General features: G+C 30.2%; 1 protein-coding gene across 2 annotated transcripts in view; it reads left to right on the forward strand.

Moving 5' to 3' along the window:
* Positions 1-18,027, forward strand: part of LOC118192812 (uncharacterized) — a 160,622-nt gene that overhangs the window by 106,110 nt on the left and 36,485 nt on the right. For both annotated transcript variants that reach the window (XM_035363833.2, XM_085813360.1), the window contains 8 exons: positions 8,085-8,254; positions 9,050-9,229; positions 9,770-9,966; positions 12,165-12,340; positions 13,946-14,131; positions 14,543-14,787; positions 15,126-15,405; positions 17,582-17,895. In XM_035363833.2, the coding sequence (XP_035219724.2) occupies positions 8,085-8,254; positions 9,050-9,229; positions 9,770-9,966; positions 12,165-12,340; positions 13,946-14,131; positions 14,543-14,787; positions 15,126-15,405; positions 17,582-17,895 (1,748 nt within the window). The remainder of the gene's footprint in view (positions 1-8,084; positions 8,255-9,049; positions 9,230-9,769; positions 9,967-12,164; positions 12,341-13,945; positions 14,132-14,542; positions 14,788-15,125; positions 15,406-17,581; positions 17,896-18,027) is intronic.

Genomic DNA, 18,027 nt, shown 5'->3' on the forward strand with positions numbered 1-18,027 from the left:
ACTGTATTAAAAATTATCTGTAATTAATAAATGTACATTTTCTTTCTATTCATACTTTTTTACTCAAACTTACAAATCACACCAACCTGGTTGTGATAATACGTAAGTACCAATAGAAATTTTGCAGTCGACCAGCTATACTGCGTATGTTAGAGTTTTTTTTTTTTTTTTTTACTTATGACATTCACAGTATAATATACACTGGGTGCTAAGGAATTTGAGTAAATTTAGTTTTTAAAGTATAATATACTGTGGTTGCTAAGTTCAAGTAAAATTACTTTTTAAATGGTTATTGTATAATGCATTAAGCAATGCATTTTTGTAGTATAGAAGATAAATGAAAGGCTTATGTAGCAAGAGCATTTATTTATTGCAGAAAAGGTTTTATTGCAAAGTGAAAACAAATACCTCAGAAAGATTTTTAAAAAATAAAATAAATAATAGTAATAAAGAAAGTGAGAAAAATTAATACTTTGTGAAAGTTTCATCTGTTGAATAATGTCGTAGAAAGAAAATAACTAAAACTATGACAAACGAGGAACAGGATTGGAACTGCAATCATTAACTTAACTGATTTTCATCAGTGCAAAAGAGTTGAAAGAAATATCCAAATGAAGAAGCTTTTTGAATGATTTTAATAGAATCTAAGGAACCACAGTGACTAGTGGTTGAAGAATTAATGAGGTCTTCTTTTGTTTTATGAGATTTGTGTTTTTTTGACAAACTGATGAAGCTTTTCTGTATCATTCATTCATGTTAAATTGCACTTTAAAAGCAATGTTATGAGCCATGCCAAATTAATGCCACATACAGAGTTTTTAAAGAATGAACAATAAATTTGCTTAGTAGGAGAGAAAGTAACTTGAAACTGACCTTCTAGAGCAGGGCTGAGCAATGTGGTGCCCACCGTAAAAATATAAAAATTCTGAAATTTATATATTTGTACAACAAGCATTTGTAATAAATAATGTTAGCAAAAATTCTTATTTTATCTTTGCCATTTTGAACATTATATGAATTGTATTTCTGACAAAACCTGAATCTTAGTAACATTTAGATAACACTGCATGACTTGATGACTCAATTTTCAACTGCTAAGAACATTTGAATCCTCTTACAGTGAACTATTTTCTGTCCCCATCATCTTCATATACTTTGTCCAATCATGGCATGCTATGCTTTACATCGCATTACATGTTTGTGCCTAAACGTGTCATTTCATTAATTAGCATTTATATGTGAAAGCAGAGTTGCATCATGGAAAAAGAGAAATAAAAAGACAAATCATTTTAATATTGAGTGGCAAGAATAATTTTGTTCCATTTATTATAAAGAAAAAGTGTATACTTATTATGCAGTTCAAATGTAGTGATTGCTAAAAAACGTAATGTGGAGGAGTCTTTCATTGCTACTACAGTGACCACCGAACTCCCTTATTTTTGAAATATGCTCTGACAAAAAAAGTTTGCTGACTTCTGTTCTAAAGAATTTGGATAGTTTTGGGAGCAAAAAAGTAAGGAAAAATGGAAGCATTACCAGATTTTATGAATTAAAAAAAAAAAAAAAAAAAAAAAAAAAAAAAAACAGTGTTGTTTAAAAATGTAAGAAGAAAATGTTTTTATGGATCATATAAATAGGAGAACCTTAAATAATTAAATTTCTGAGTAAAAGAAGAATGCAAAAACAAATATCTAGGGTGTGAAAACGTATATATTTTTATGTTTATCTGAATGACAAAATTGCTACAAAAAGAAGAAGACTCCCCCCCCCCAAAAAAAAGTCCCATAAACTGTTGACTTAAAAGTTAAATTTTTTGTATGTTAGAATGTTAAAGAAAGAGATTAAAACAATTTTTAATAAATAAAATGCTTTCTAATATTTGTTTTTGGCATCAAACGTTATGATCAAAATAATGAGCAAAAATGCAAAAGAGAGGTTTTTTTTTTTTTTTTTTTTTTTTTTTTTTAAGGGAGGCTTATTTTAAGTACACTGCTTGACATTGAAAATGCAACACCAAGAAGGAGTGGTCAGAAACTTTAGACTAAACACTCGTCGCTGAGTTATGCGAATGATGTGAAATGCACAGCTCTTCGACGCATGTGAAGTAAGATATAAGGGAAGGAACGTGCAGAATGGGCAATATTCGTGTCGTTATTTCTGCCAGACGAATTATCGAAGAAAGTTGGTTTTTGTCCCGGAGGATACGTGTAATAGGAGAGAATGCCAGGCTACCGTCAACGAAGGCACTTACAGCAGATAGACGATTTTACGAGGGGGGTATGGTGATCGGACTGAGAAGGGCGGGTTGGTCCTTACGTCAAATCGCAGCAGATACCCACATGGATGCGAGCACGATGCATCGTTATGGTGAACATGGTTGGAACAAGGAAATGTAGGAAGAAGGAGGGGTGCAGGTGCAGCCAGAGTGACATCAACACGCGTGGATCGACACATCCGACAACAAGCTGTGGCGGTCCCGCAAGTCACTTGTACCGCGATTCTGCAGCATGTGCAAGATACTCTGGATGTTCCTGTGTCAATCAGAACCATTTTCCGTTGGTTGGTTGAAAATGGCCTGCACACGCTTCTGTTTATCCAGTGACAGTCTCCGCGTACGTGTCGACGTGGAGACAGATATAATTCGGCAGCAACTGTGGAATGCCCCGCCGTGCGACAGCGTGGCATAATGGTTTGCGACGCTATTGCCTATGATTCCAGGTCACCTCTAGTTCGTATTCAGGGCACTATGATGGCCCAACAATACTTGGATAATGTACTGCGGCTGGTGACAATCCCCTACCTTCAGGGCCTGCCTAATGCAATTTTTCAGTGGGATAACGCCCGACCACACAGTACTCGCATCTGCCAACATGCTCTGCAAGGTATACAGATGCTTCCTTGGCCACCGTACTGTCGTGACCTGTGACCAATCGAACATGTGTGGGACGTGATTGGATGCCATTTGCAGACTCTGCCCCTGCCTCGTTCAGAAGACGAACTGTGGCAAATGGTTGAAAGGGAATGGAGAGCAATCCCTCAGGACACCATCCGCACTCTTATTGACTCTATGCCTAGACGTGTTTCTTCATGCATCGCTGTTCGCAGTGGTCCTACATTCTACTGAGCCGACGTCGTTCTCGCTCTGTATTCTGACTATCATTTTGACATAAAGATCACTTATTGCTGCTTGCTGTCTCTGTCTTTTTTCCAAATTTCATCACTTTCTGACCACTCCTTCTTGGTGTTGCATTTTTAATGTTGAGCAGTGTATTTTCGAATAACTAAATAAGAATTTCCCATAGCCAGTCTTGAATTTACTGGTATTAATTCTTTCGGAAAACAAAAGTGATTTTTAGAGAATCTACTAAGAGAGTTACATCTTTAATTTCTCTATAAGAGAAATAAAAAAAAGTGTTAAGTAAATTGGCATTATTAATTAATACCAGTGTGTATTATTTAAATATACACAGAGGCGAATTTATGGGATCGAGCAAGTCGCAGTTGAGAAAGATCGCAAAATGATTAGTTAAATGTTAAAAGATATTTTAAAAATCATTTGTGTCTTAGAATGAACAGCCTGCAAAATTTCTGGTGAGGTGGGTCCCCACTACATAAATCTCCTTCTGAATTTATGGTGAATTGTGTTTCTTTTCATTGTTCCCTCTTTAGCTGTAGAGAAGGGTTCTTTTAGCATAAAAATCTCAAATGTATATAATGCAATCCTTTCAATGTAACCATAATACTTTTCTGAGAATTGTGTTTGAGAGCCTTGATCAAGGAGACTTTAGCATTCATTCTGTGAAATTAAGGAAGGGCAGAAAAGTAAAGTAAATGGCAGCATAATAAAATTAATGTAATACTATTCAAGAAGAAAAAATCAAGACCAACCTATAATTCAGCCTCAAAAAGTCCTTTAACAAATCGATATCGATAATTGTCAAATACTTTGAAATCATTCTATATAAAACTCAGCTAAAAAGAATGCTGACTGCTTGCATTAAAAAAAAAAAAAACTGAAACAATAATGGCTTTTATGTATTTTTTGCTTAATATCAAAATAATGTAATTAGGTTCTGTTTCAATATATACTTTTTGTCATCTTTATGTCTATTTATAAGATAAACAACAAGCAATTTCAAATTCAGTAAAATAAGGTTCTTCCCATAATTACTAATGGGAATGGCCCAATTTTTTACCTTGTTTTGAGCTAAGAACTAGATACATGCTGTTTGACTCATTCCCCCTCCCCCTAGTCAAAGAGTAAAATTTTTCATTTCGTACAAATTTAAATATAATACTGATGGTATCAAAAACTAGAATGAGATAATTTGATCTTTTATCTTTTTGCTTCTACAGCCTTTATCTAATTTAGTAGTTTGCACCTATCAGAAATGTATTTTATGTTTTAGGACCATGAGCAAAGGCTTACAAATTATTTCTTTAACAAGTAGTTTTTAATAGATTAAATTCCAGATAATTATATTGAAGTATTTATTGAAGATTTCCATGCATTTCCAGCTGCGGGAAATTTTATAGACAACGCTTGCTTTATTTTAGGAATACAGTGCCTGTCACTTATTAAAATCACTGGTTAATAAACTCAGCCGCTTATTGCGTTCAAATTTCTGGAAGCCAAAATGAATATGTACTGATGAGTAAAAGAACCGCCATTTATTAAACTCATCTTCGCAGTTTATAAAACTCAAACTGGCGAAAGTCTGATTATTCAGATCCGAAATAAACTGCTTGTGGCTGATAACAGCTGTTAGTAGTTCATGCATTTACCTTTCATTTATGGAGTGCTTCATAAAAACATGTTTAGGAGAAATTTCTAACAATGTAGTTAGAACCAAGATTTCCTGGGGTGTTGGGTACACTTTCCAAGGTCCTATCAAACTCTGTTTGCAAATCTCTGTGTCCGAACTAGAGCTGAGAGCGCTCAAATACCTTCTTTATCTTATAATTAACAAAAGCAGCTCTCTTTAGGCATTGGAAATAATTTTTTTGTTTATGAATGAATGAGTGCTTCCCAGTATTAAAGAATCGTTGGTGCTTAAGTGAACATTGGTTCCCTTTCTAGAACACCAGCTGATAGGCAATGGATGTGCATACACGCGTTAAGTTGGACGGTATTCTCAGAAAACATGAAATGCTTCCTTTTATTATCGTACATTATCAGTCTTTGATTGAAAAAGCCGAGTGGTTGTTTTAGGATAAAGAAAAAGAAAAGAAAGTAATTATTACGCCTGTAATAACTATGAAGGTACAGATCGACTTAATAAACAAAGGCGCAATCTTCTTGCTGGCAAGAAACGGGAATTTTGGATTTAAACAATCGCTGGAAGAAACACTTTTTATTTGCTGTGCGCGTGATTTGTAGCGTGTCGAAAATGCCTAAACGAAGTCGTTTAAGCCTGAAAGAAAAGGAAAAATTGCTGAAAGATTATGATACGTTTGGTAAATGCAGCCAAAGAGAAATGAGCTTTAAAAATGGGGATTGCCCAAACAGCATTGTACAGTTTACTTAAAAATAAAAATGATAAATAACTACCAAAAATTGCAAATGTCTGAAAAAAGCGCAAAAGAGAATGAAAATCGAGTGGCATTGAAACCTCCCTTCTGGAATAGTTTCAAGCTATGAGACTAAAAAGATTCCAATTTCTAGAGCTCTTTTAGCCACAAAAATTGTATAATTCACCAAAATGCTAGGAAAAAATTTTTTACGAACTGCTGGATGTCTCTTAAGATGAAAAGAAAGAAATAACATTGTTTATCGGAAACTATATGGGAAGAAGCAAAGGGCAGACCATCAGTTTGGCTGAGAAATGAATAAAAGACGTTTTACCCGAGCTTCTAAAAGAATGCAAGCCACCTGAAATTCATAACATAGGAAAAATTGGCCTGTTTTACATACCATTACCAGAGCCTACATTAATGTTTAAATGTGAAACAGCAGCTGGTTTTAAGAAATTAAAAGAAATAGTTACTCTGTTATTAACGTGCATAATGTATGCAACAATTAAAAAGATGCCAATTTTTATTGGAAAGAGTAGAAAACCTCGATGTTTAAAAAAACAAGAAATTAGTCAAGAATTTACCCTTAACTTGGCGTAATAACAAGAACTTATGGATGACGAACAGTATTTTTACTGATTTTCTATTTCTTGTTTCTTCCTGCAAATACGATTTCAGCCATTAGACCAAGGTATTATAAAAGCTTTGAAGTGTAATTACAGGAAAGATATCATTTAAAAAAGTAGTTAAATAAAATTTAATCTTGTGAAAATGCAAGGACTTCGAAAGAGATAGAAGTCGATATTTTTTGCTAGAGGCTATGAGTATTATAGTCAACGCTTAGAGTGGTTTTTATTTAAAAGAAGCCACACTGGAATTGCAAACTATTTCTAATATTTCGGTCATCATTGAGGGAAATTGCAAGGATTCGTTTTTAGAAACACTGACTGGATGTTACAGAAAGTGCTAAAAATGCTGCAGAAACTGAAACGTCAGTGAAAATGATACGGAAGAAAGTGACTACATGTCAGCCTCAGCTGAATCGAGAAAAGGATTGCAAACTCTAAGAACTCTTGAATTTAAAGCTGGAGATTAGAAAATCTACAAAGAGTTTTACGAATTTGAAAATATAATTGAAAGTTTGTTGATGAACAATGCGAAACAAATACGGATAGAGCAGTTCTTTGCAAAAGTTTAAAATTTCATCAAGTTAGTAATTATAAACTGAAATAGCTGTAAGTTGTATGGTCCATAGTCCGGATTTTGGCGAGGGTATGGTTTCGTTTTTTTATAGCTTTCGCTCCGCAAAAATGCTGATATCTTATAGGGGTTGTCTTTCGGATCGCAGTCTCAACTGTATTAGAAAAGTCTAATTAAATATTTAATTATTATTTTTTAAATTTAAAACATTGTTTTTATTCAAATTAATGTAGCAAATACCGTAAAATCTCTCGCGACAATCACCGACTACCTTTAAAAATTCTCGGTGTCTTGGAACATAAAGACTGTAAGACACGTGTAAGAGTTCAATATCTAAAACTTTATCTCTTACATTTGACTGAATGATCAATTTTAAATTAAAATACTAAAAAAAAAGGTTTTCAAAAGAGAAAAGATGATGAAAATCATGTGCTATGAGATAGATTTCTCGGAAAATAAAAAAAAAAAAAAAAAAAAAAAAAAAAGAGAGAGAGAGAGAGAGAGAGAGAAAGATTAAGCAACAGCGGATTTTTTAATATCGTCTGATACAAAGGGGAAAAATTATACTTTTTCAGTTACGATTTAGATTTATTTCCTTAAAATAAGGATTCCATTTATTAAAATAAATCAATGTATTTATTACTAATTTTTTCATAAAAGTGTTAAATTATAAGTTACTACAGTTATCTTAAATTAACCCTGTGCTGCATAAATTCCATTTCAGATTCCATAATTCAGAGTTTTTAATTTAAGTTTATTTTACGAAATGGGGCTGTGTAGAACTGAACTACGAATGAGAGAAAATACTTTTAAAGCACTGAAAAAGAGACCGAAAATATGTGAAATCCACCCCTTTAAGTTTATATTCGCGATTATTATGTTAAAAATCTCGTGTGTTTCTATAGTTACAAAAATTTGAGATTTCCAGGTTGTGCAAATTGGCATTGCTTGCGAAATGCAGTAAGGATGTCAACATAATTAAATGCAGTTTTTTCGGCTTTGTAAGGTAAAGTATGCAAAATTAAAAGTGCTAAATTTTGAATGCCATGGAACGAATTTGTATATTATATGAATAAAGGAAATAAAATGTTTTAAGGAAGTGCGTTTTTAATATTTTTTAATACTAAAATATCTGTTATCGATGGTGATTTTTAAATTATTATTCTAGATGCTTTTATTTTCTCCGATCTATTATGCTCATGAAATCTTTTTCAAAATCGTCAAAAATGCACTATTTTCATTTTCTTTGCAAATTTCATGCAATTTCTCACCCTCCTTTTTTTTGTGTGTGTGTGTTGGGTATTGTTATTAGGTTTTAAATGAATTATGTCCTAATTTTTTATAACTCAAAATTCTGATAATAATTTTAGCACAGTTGAAGAATTTAAAGGATTTTCATCAAACATTTGCTGATGATGCAGCTAAAGAAAAGGAAGCGCTTTCTATAAAAATGCAGGAGATTGAACAGGAGTTTCAGATTCGCCTCAGGAATGAAAGGCATCAGCATAATGTTGATATCGATATTCTTTCCCAAGAAAAAGTATGCTATTTTTTATGCCATCTTATTTTAATATGTATTTTTTTTAAAAAAATATTGTTAGTTAATGAAATGTTTAAAACTGAATTATCTCTGAACTTAAATTTTCCAGCATTTTCAGTTAGAAAAGAATAAAATGGAGGTTTTACATAATTTTTTTCGGAAGACCGCACATGCGCCAAACCTTGTTTCTAAAGCATTTCAGAATGTCCACCAACTGGCAAAATATTCGTTATCTAGACTTGCTAAATTTTAACAGGTTATGTCTCTAGTTCTGCTGAAGTTATTTACAAAATTTCGATGGTTCCATGTATAGAATTTTGCATACCAAACACTGTAGAAGTATCGTACGAATTTACACTAATTATACACAAATTAAAAATAATACTAAAGAAATAGATAAGATTTAGAGTAACAGTGAAAAGAAATGAATGTGCATAAAATATATCGTAATGCAAAATAAATATAAAGAAATATGTATGTAAAATTTAAACTAATATTTATATACATTTATCATTGTGTAATAATAATGTAGTATTTGTTATTTAAAACTCTTTTTGATTGTAATAGTTATGCACATAAAAATGTGTATAATTATTTTCTTAAATTTACAAGGATTGGCCAGTATACATTTAGTTCATTCAATATTATTTAAAGTAGATATTTAATTTGGAAAAAATACATTCCATTTACATATATAAGGAATATATGGCTTTTTACTAATGTAAAAGCAATTTAAATCTACATTTTCCATTATGATGAAATAGTTTTATGTTTAATATGTCTTAATTTCCTTAGGAATCACTCCGTGGAAGATTAGTTGCTGCTATTGACGAACTTTTTGAACGTCATCAGAAACAGCAGGAAGATTTAATAATTTTTCATCAAGAAGAAATTAATAATTTGAAAAAGCATATTGCCTCTAGTGAGAGGGAACATGAAGAAAAAATTATGCATCTGGAAGCAAAAAATAAGAGAGTAAGTTATTTATGATGCCTCTGTAGTCTTGGTTTTCAGGCCACAGAATTTGTAAAGCAGATTTATTTCATTAATTTGATCTTTAAACTAATGTAGTAAATTATTATAAATTGATGTTAATCACTTTTTAGAATCAGTTTTATATTTATTTTGCACTATTTTAATTTAATTTTAAAATTATAAAATCACTTTTCATGAATTAATTTTTGTAAATTTTTTAAAACTCATGATTCATCTTCTGTTTTTTAAATTATTAATTAATTTACTGTAAACTGTTTTGTATATTTTTGCATATTTGAACATCTAAATTAATTTTTGTGAAAATTTATGTGAAAGCTCACGATTTAACTTGTAAGTTTTTTCAGAAGTTGTTAGAAGTTATTTTTATACATTTAAATATCATTTTAAAATTAGAAGAATCATTTCTAAATTGTAATGCTCTTCATGATGTAAACATTTAAGGGGGAGCAAAGCAGGAAAATAATTGCAAGCTAATGGTTTTTAAAGTAAACAAATAATTAGTTAATTTTATTTTTGCAGATCCAAAATGATTATAAGCTTCAAGTTTCAAACTTAGAACGCACCATTAAGCAGTTGCAAAGTAATTTTTCTGAAAATGAAGATATGTCTAAAAATTTTGCAGAACAACTTAGAGCTGCAAAACTAGATGTAGAGAGAATTCTTCAAGAAAAGTTAGATACTGAGCAGAAGATGCAAGATGAAATCAACAACATGAAGTAATATTTTTAATTTTGGAAAACATATTTTGCTTTTAAGAACTTCTCATTTTTTTCAAATAATTATCCTAAAAATATGATATTTTGTGTAATTTCATATTTTCTAAAATTCAAAATTGTAATTTTATGAAATGTTCCTCTGATTCATTGTTAGTGGATCACAGATACTAAATGTCATTGCTTATTTTATGTATAAGTATGAACTATCAAAATCTGTTATAATAAGTATTTGTTATAAATTTTATTTATCTAATAAAATTTCCTTGTTATAATTTTTGTTTTTTGTATTAGCAATGAGTTAAATATATTGATTGCCATTTTTTTATTTTTCAATAACTTAGTAAGAAATTAAACTCTTAGTTTTTAACATATCTATAATATTAAGATAAAAAGTGTAAACTGTGATGAATAATTTTTTATAACTCCTTAATTTTAAAATGCTGTAGCATTAAATTGCAACACATTTTATTTCATGTAACTTTGATTTTACTAAAATAATATAAAGTATAAAATAAACTGTTTTAATTTATATATTTTAAAAAGTGACTTTTGATACTGTTCACAGCTATTAAAATGCTGAATGAATATTCATTTGTTAGTTCTCTGTTTATTTTAGGTTCTTCAACAAAAGTAAAAACAGAAACAGTGTTAGTAAAGTAGTGCCATTTTGCTTTAATTCAATATTTCTGATTATTAATGCAATCAAGTCATCTCTCAGTAATTAACATTATTTGAATGGTTGTCCATCTAATGAACTTTTTGCAAAAGTGAATGTTTTGTAGAAAAACATAAAACCTTTCTTTTTTGATGAATTGAATTTTTGATTTCATTGTATATATATATATAAAATTTTGGCACAATACTTTTAATACTATTGTTTAAATAGTTTTAAATTTCTTTGATGGCCAATTTTACTACTTTTATTAACAAATCGGGCCTATTCGTTTTTCATAGTAGCTTGATCGCCCGCTAGCTTGAAGAATTACGACTTTTTATTAACAAAATGACTGTTTTTTCCTTTTACTCTTGCTTTAGAGGCCAAGTTTAGTAGTTTTAGCTGAATTAGCCATTTTCACTTTCAGTAACGTTTTTTTCTTCCAACAACATGACTGACGCCATTTTGAAATCTTTACACGTTTTTCCGAGCTTTCTGACCCCTTCAAAAATTAGAGACGAGTTACAGCTAACGGACAGTCTTTTCGTATTGGCTGATGCCCAAAGGACATTGCTCCCCCCTACTTACGTCACACGACTGAAGTACACAGAAGGGAATTACAACCCTTTTTCAACTTAGTTTTTAGAGGGAGAGCTCTGCATCGCCACAGGTCAGTTTTTTCAGTTTCTTTTGTTACAATTTTTTTCTTGGTCTTAGCAAGACCCACTGTGTTAGTTTTCATTTTAATTCTCATTTAAATTTAATTACAGATTTCTAAAATCTATAAAAGTATAAATCTTTAAGCTTGCAGGCCCAGCCCGTATGTTTTTGTATATTTAGGACTAATAGCAGACCGCTATTTATTTTTATTTTTATTTTTGTCTTGATTTTAGATGTAATTGGAAGAGTTTTTACATAATTTAACACCTTAATGTGTCATTTTGTGTGGACGCATCGGGAAATTGGAACAGAGAATTGAGACTAATAAATTTTCCAAGACACTTTGTCTAAATAAAAAAATTTTGTAGCGAAAACGTTTCAATTGTCTGTTTCGGCGAAACGCGTAATGGAGTTAGCTTGATTCGACGTGCAATCAGATATTTCCCTTGAAAAGCCAGCTTGGACGTCGAGTTCAGCTAATTTACCATTTTCCGCTTTCTATTTTTATCTGATTTTGTTTGTTTTATGTTTAACTTGTTACTTGGTTTGATTTTCATATGTATTAATTTTTCAAGTGGCACATCCATAGGTATTTTACTGTATTTTCTGCCATTACTAGTTTCCAACGCTAAGTATTTTACTGTGTTTTTTTTTCCTTTTCTAGTGTAGCATATTTCTCACCCTTCAATGACATTGTTTTTTAAAATGTGTTGAACTTTTTGGAGCCACAGCTCCTGGTAACTTTTAGGCGAGCTTACTACAATTTCTATATATATATATATATATATATACATAAATACACACACATATATGTATGTATATTTTGTGATTTATTATTTGTTTATTTATTATTTGTTATTATGTCTTATTTATTTGTTTTAAGGTCTGAGCATATGAAGTTTGTAAGAGATCTTGAAAACCAAATTAGAGACTTGAAACAACAGAAAGACTCTGCAGTTGAAGATTTAGCCCAGTTACAGTTAAAGATGAAGAATTTTGAATTTGAGAAGAATCAAATAATTGAAGAATTAGAACAGGCTAATTCAAATGTTAAGAGTGGTATGTTCTTTTTCAGAAAGATTAGGAAAAAGGAAGAATTGAGAATAAATCTATGTACTCCTTTGCCATGTTTTTTGATGTAACTAAATTTGTATCAGAATTTGCATGCATTTTTTAAATTTAATATATGTAAATTCTATAAACAATGAAAATTCTCCAAGATGAAATATATAAAACATATGGCTGTAAAATGTTTATAAAAAGAGGGAGACAGAATTGAAATTTTTTTATTCGAATAGCTATTTTTTTCCTTCTAAATATCTATTTATAGTCCCCTTTACACACACACACACACACACAAAAAAAAAAAAAAAAAAAAAAGAACTAGTCTTATATGCACTCTCAGGTCGCCAAATTTCTCGCCAAGCATTTTTGGCGAGAAACTCCGTGGTGCCGTATTACTATCTAAATTTTTTGCCTACATTTCGAACTTTAAGCCTAAAATGTCTCCAAAAACGCGGTTTTCGCATATGCAAAAACCATGTTTTGAACACACAATTTAAGCTAAAAATCTGAAACGAAACAAAAAATTTAGATAGCAAAAACGTAAAGTTTCTAAACAAAATATTTGACAAGAATCCATGAACACACCAATATATTTTAACTTAAAAAAACATCTACGAATTGCACAATCTAGGCAGCGAAAGAATCTACAAACTACGCACACCTTGCTTTAATAAATTAACATAACAACAATAAATTTCAAAGAATACCATGTACACAGCATTCTGTTTCAACTTTAAAAAACATCTACGAATTGCACAATCTAGGCATTACACGCTAATCAACAAAAAAAACTAAAATAAATTTCAAACAATTAAAAAAAACAGCAATAACGACAGAAATTCATTCTAAAAAAACAATGAACATAACATTCTACAGAATAAGAACAAGAAAAAAATAAAATGCACTTACCATGAATGAATGCTTTTTCGAACAGAAATACCAATTTCATGCCGCCACGTAATCACTATCGTATTTATATGATAGACAGACACACTATCCAGAAAATTCATACTATGGTTCACAAATAAATGTTCAAAACCTTCTTTTCCTAAATCCTTGTAAGATTTCCAGCCATCCGAAAAAAATAGTTGTACAAGGCTCAATCCACTCTTTAATACACTGCATCAGCGTTTCCTTACTTCTATCATGCACAGCCGCTAAAATAATCTCCCAGACTCTCTTGCAACCACATCTCTCATTGCAACATAGGCCATTTCAAAACGCGCATGACACGAACCAATGAGCAATTAAACCACTCCAGCAAAAGAGTTTTCAACGTCGAAAGGGTTGCCATACGATACGCAGTTGCGCGAAAAACCAGCACAGAACACATATCGCCACATTTGGTGATCTTAGGGCGCATATAAGAGTAGAGATAAAAAAATAAATAAATAAAATAAAAATAATAATTTGGTGACATTTTTCTTTTACTTCTAACCTTTCCCAGGTAACTTTTGTGTTGGTGAATTTAAATTTACTGGAATTTGTGCTTGAATATATTTAATTATTTTTTTCTGAATGTTACACTCTTCCCCTCTTGTATATACTTACATGTTTATTTAATGATAGTTTGTAATTTTTTTCCTTTTAAATTTATAGAAATTAGTTCTAAAATCCAGCTAGAAGATAAAGTAGCTTTACTGGAAAATCAGTTGCAAGATGAAAAAAGCTTGAATGAAGTCATTAATAAAACTTTTGATGATTGTAAAAGTCGTTTAAAATCAACACAAGCTGAAAACATGGAACTTAAGCAGAAAATAGAGGAATATCATCAAAAGATAAATGGTTTGTTTTAGTATACATTCATTGAAATAAAATTAATGAAATAGCTAAATATACATAGTTTATGAAATCATAATATCTGACTGAATTTTAATAAATTCCATAATTTCAATCATATCTTTTTGAAGTGTATGCTTGTTAATTATTTAAATTTTGTAATGCAGGTTGAGAGTAAATTGTTTTTCTTATTACCTTTGACTAATAGTGCTTCATAAATTCAGGTGTCTGGAAAATTTAATGAAATTTGCAAGTCCTAGATTTATATCATTCAATAAACCATTTTAAAAAAGATTGAACATAAAAGTACTTAAAAACAAGGACCTTAGAATTTATTTAAACTGAAGTAAATTTTAGCTCTGTTGATAATAAAAATTCGTCCTCCTTAGTTGTTCATAAAAATCTTACTTGTTTAAGGTTTTGAAAGTTCTTATGGGAAGCTGAAATCTCAGTACCAGGAAATGAAGAACACATTGAGAGAAGCAGAGAAATCACGTCAAGATCTTAAGCGGGAAGTACATAATTTAAAAAGAAAGGTATCTTCTCTGGAAAACACATTAAATTCTAAGGAACAGGAAATTACGGAATTAAACATGTTGCATGAAAAAGAAGAAGAAAAAGAGCAAGAGTTAAAGCAAGAAATCTTATCTTTGAAGCAAAATGTAAGATTTTTATATTTTACTGATTTTAGTAGAATATCCTAAAGTGCTAATATTTATTTATTTTTGCTGCATATTCTTTCATAAATTTCAATCAGTTTTTTAAAAATTTTGTACAGTTTGCATAATTGGATTGAGTTTTGCCTATTTTCAAAATAATATTTTAAAATTAAATTTGAAAATATTCCTTATTATTTTTAGAGCAAATAACATTTTCAATATAAAGTAATTAGGTATTTAAAAATACAATAAATAAACATATTTTTTTAATATAGTAGGCAGTAGGGAGATGTATTGATATTTGTTTGTATGCATCTTAAAAAGAATTAAATTCTTTTTAGATCATGGAATCCAATGCTTCAAATGAAGCTACAAAGAAAGAGTTGTTGAATTCAAGGCAGAAATTGTCTACCTTGGAGCATAAATTAAAACTTCAGCAGGAACAACAACAGTCAGTTCTTCAAGAATACTTATCAAATGAGCAAAATCTGTCTGAACATAGAATTAACCTGGAAAGATCAATGGTAGATGCTGCAAAAGAATTACAAACATTACGTTCAAATTTAAATTTTGAGGAAGGAAAGGTTTTGGCTTTGGAAGCAAGAGTTGTGAAACTGGATGGTATATTTTTATACAAACTTTTATTTTCTATCATGCAAATAATTTGAAATTTCAGTGCTCTTTAAAAATTAATTTAATTTTATTATTATTATTATTATTAGGTGTAATTTCTCTCAGAATACTCATATGATTTGGAACAGAAGTTCTAAAACTTAAGACGTAAAAAAAGGCAATATTTTACTAAACATTATTTATTAACAATATTTTACTTGCCTTAAAGATTTTAAGAGGGCAGTATGTGATTTTATTAAGAACTCTTTTTGCTTTTTATCTATCTTTTGTTACTTGGTAGTCATTATGCATTTGAATCTCTGAATAAACAGGTGGAGAGCAAAGAACATAAAAAAAGAATTAATGGTACTTGTAATATTAGCTGAAACCTGCCAATATATCACCAAAAATACCATGCCTAATTCTGAATCTAAATCTGAATTCCATGAACATTCAACAACCGTAAAATCTGTTCCAGGTTCTTAAAAAAAATTAATAAATAAAAAAGAGAGAGAAGGAGATTTTCCCTTTCTTATTAAAGGTTTCTCCATATAACCTCTTTGTTTAAGAGAGGATAAGGATATTTTCTTTCATTTTTTTGCCCAGTGTCAAAAAAATATAGCAAGTGTATATTTTCAATGCATCATTTTTGTTTGGATAGGTTTTTCACCCCATGAAAAATTTTTAGATAGCATTTTTCATCCTGTGATGATTTCTTGTGTGTCAATTTTTACTGCATATTAGCTGAGAAATGAAACTGAAAGCAATGAAGCTATGCAATGCCAGAAGATGAACAAAGAAAATATAATGCCAATAACTGCCAACAGAATGTCAGAGTAAAATTTGCCTTTTTTACTTTGCAGAACTTATATTCAGGCTTTTGTGTAGGCAAAGACAAAAGGTAGAGAATAATAATCTGATTCAATTTTAGATACAATTTTCAAACAGTATTTTCCAGAAGGAAAAAAAAAAAAAAAAAAAAAAAAACTAGTTCATTGACCTGTTGATATTGAAAATATATTTCATTACCAAAAGGTGCCAGCAGATTGTTGGCAATATATTGGTGGGAATACACAAGTACAGGAACTAAAGCTTCTGTAAAGTCTTTCAAAGGTGTCATCAAAATCTACCTTTAAATAAGTTGGTTCATGTGTTGGTTTATTTCATGGGAACTAGCTTGTATTCCACATTACTCATTGGGAAATTCATGTGTAATGCTATTAAATAAGAGAGAATGCTGAGAATAAATAAGAGAGAACGGTCCTTAAGATTTTTACAACTCCTGTTTGTGGAAAATCAAGAGGAAGACTAAGAAAAGATGGAGAGACTGCCTGGATAAGGATTTTGCCATTCTAAAAATTAAAAACTGGAGGTCTATTGCTGGAGGAAGGGTTGAATGGGAAAGGCTTCTGAAGAAGGCAGGGCCCACAAGGGGCTGTTGTACCAATACTGGTGATGATTTAATTCTTAGGGACTAGGCTTAAAATTATTCCTGAATTAAATAGTATCTCTCATAATAGGCACTATTGCAGAACAGATTATTGTGCTGAGTGTGATATATTACTGATTTTTTTAATATATATTATGTGTCAGAGTGTTAAAAAAGTTTGAACTATGACTTAACTTCATATTTAAATAAATATTAAATGATAGATTTGAGCTTTGTGAGCATACATGATAAAATTTCTAACCACAAATTACACATGTTTAAGAAATTTTCTGTGTAATTTGATTTAATTATAATTTAATTTAGATTTTTTAAGTAGAAAACTGGAAACAATTTTTATATGCATATGTATGGTTTGATTTTTGTTTAAGTTAAATCTGTCTGTATGTTAGAATAATTATTATAATATTATTTTTTATATCATAAAAATATTTAGAAACTTGCATACTGTTATAAATAAAATGCAATTCTTCTTAAATATATTTAAATTTTTATTTATATTAAAAATAATACATGAAAAGTTGAAGTAATATTTTAGAATAATATATTTTGTTGAATTTTTTGAAAAAAAGAAATTTCTTTCTCTGAATGCTTATTGTTTCAAGTTGGAACAAAATATATTGGCATAATAAGATACATTTATTTAATCTTAAAGTAAAACATTTTTAGCATCTTATTTCTTTAGTTATTTATTCATGTAGCACTGCTGTAAATTACAGGACTTTGTTTTATTTTCAGGGGCAAAGCGAGATGTAGAGAATAGATTGTATTCAATTTGTTTATTTCTTCGGTCGATACTTGGACTAGGAACTGACAGTGGCTTTTTGAGTGTTAGTTCAAATATACACCAAGGCTCTTGGCCATCACACAGAGCATCACCTGAAAAGTCTGGAGATATCACTAGATCTTCTGTTCCAGATAGCCCTCATCGACTTAACTTTTCAAAGAGCAGTTCTCCTGCTCAGTTCACTGTATCTGATCTTGATATTGAGCTACTAAAATCATCTCTCATGGACTTAATACAGAAGTTTAATTCTATTGAGAAAGAAAGAGTAATGATCTACATTTGTTATATTTTATTTGCTAGCTACATTTATTATTATGATCATTCTCCTCGTAATCAAAGGTATTGGGCTTTCAGTCAAGTAGAATTTCTAATATAAAAGTTTAATTCTGTTGAGAAA

Source organism: Stegodyphus dumicola, chromosome 3 (assembly GCF_044657685.1).
Source record: "Stegodyphus dumicola isolate Sdum_Otavi_A_Nest chromosome 3, ASM4465768v1".
Classification (NCBI taxonomy): domain Eukaryota; kingdom Metazoa; phylum Arthropoda; class Arachnida; order Araneae; family Eresidae; genus Stegodyphus; species Stegodyphus dumicola.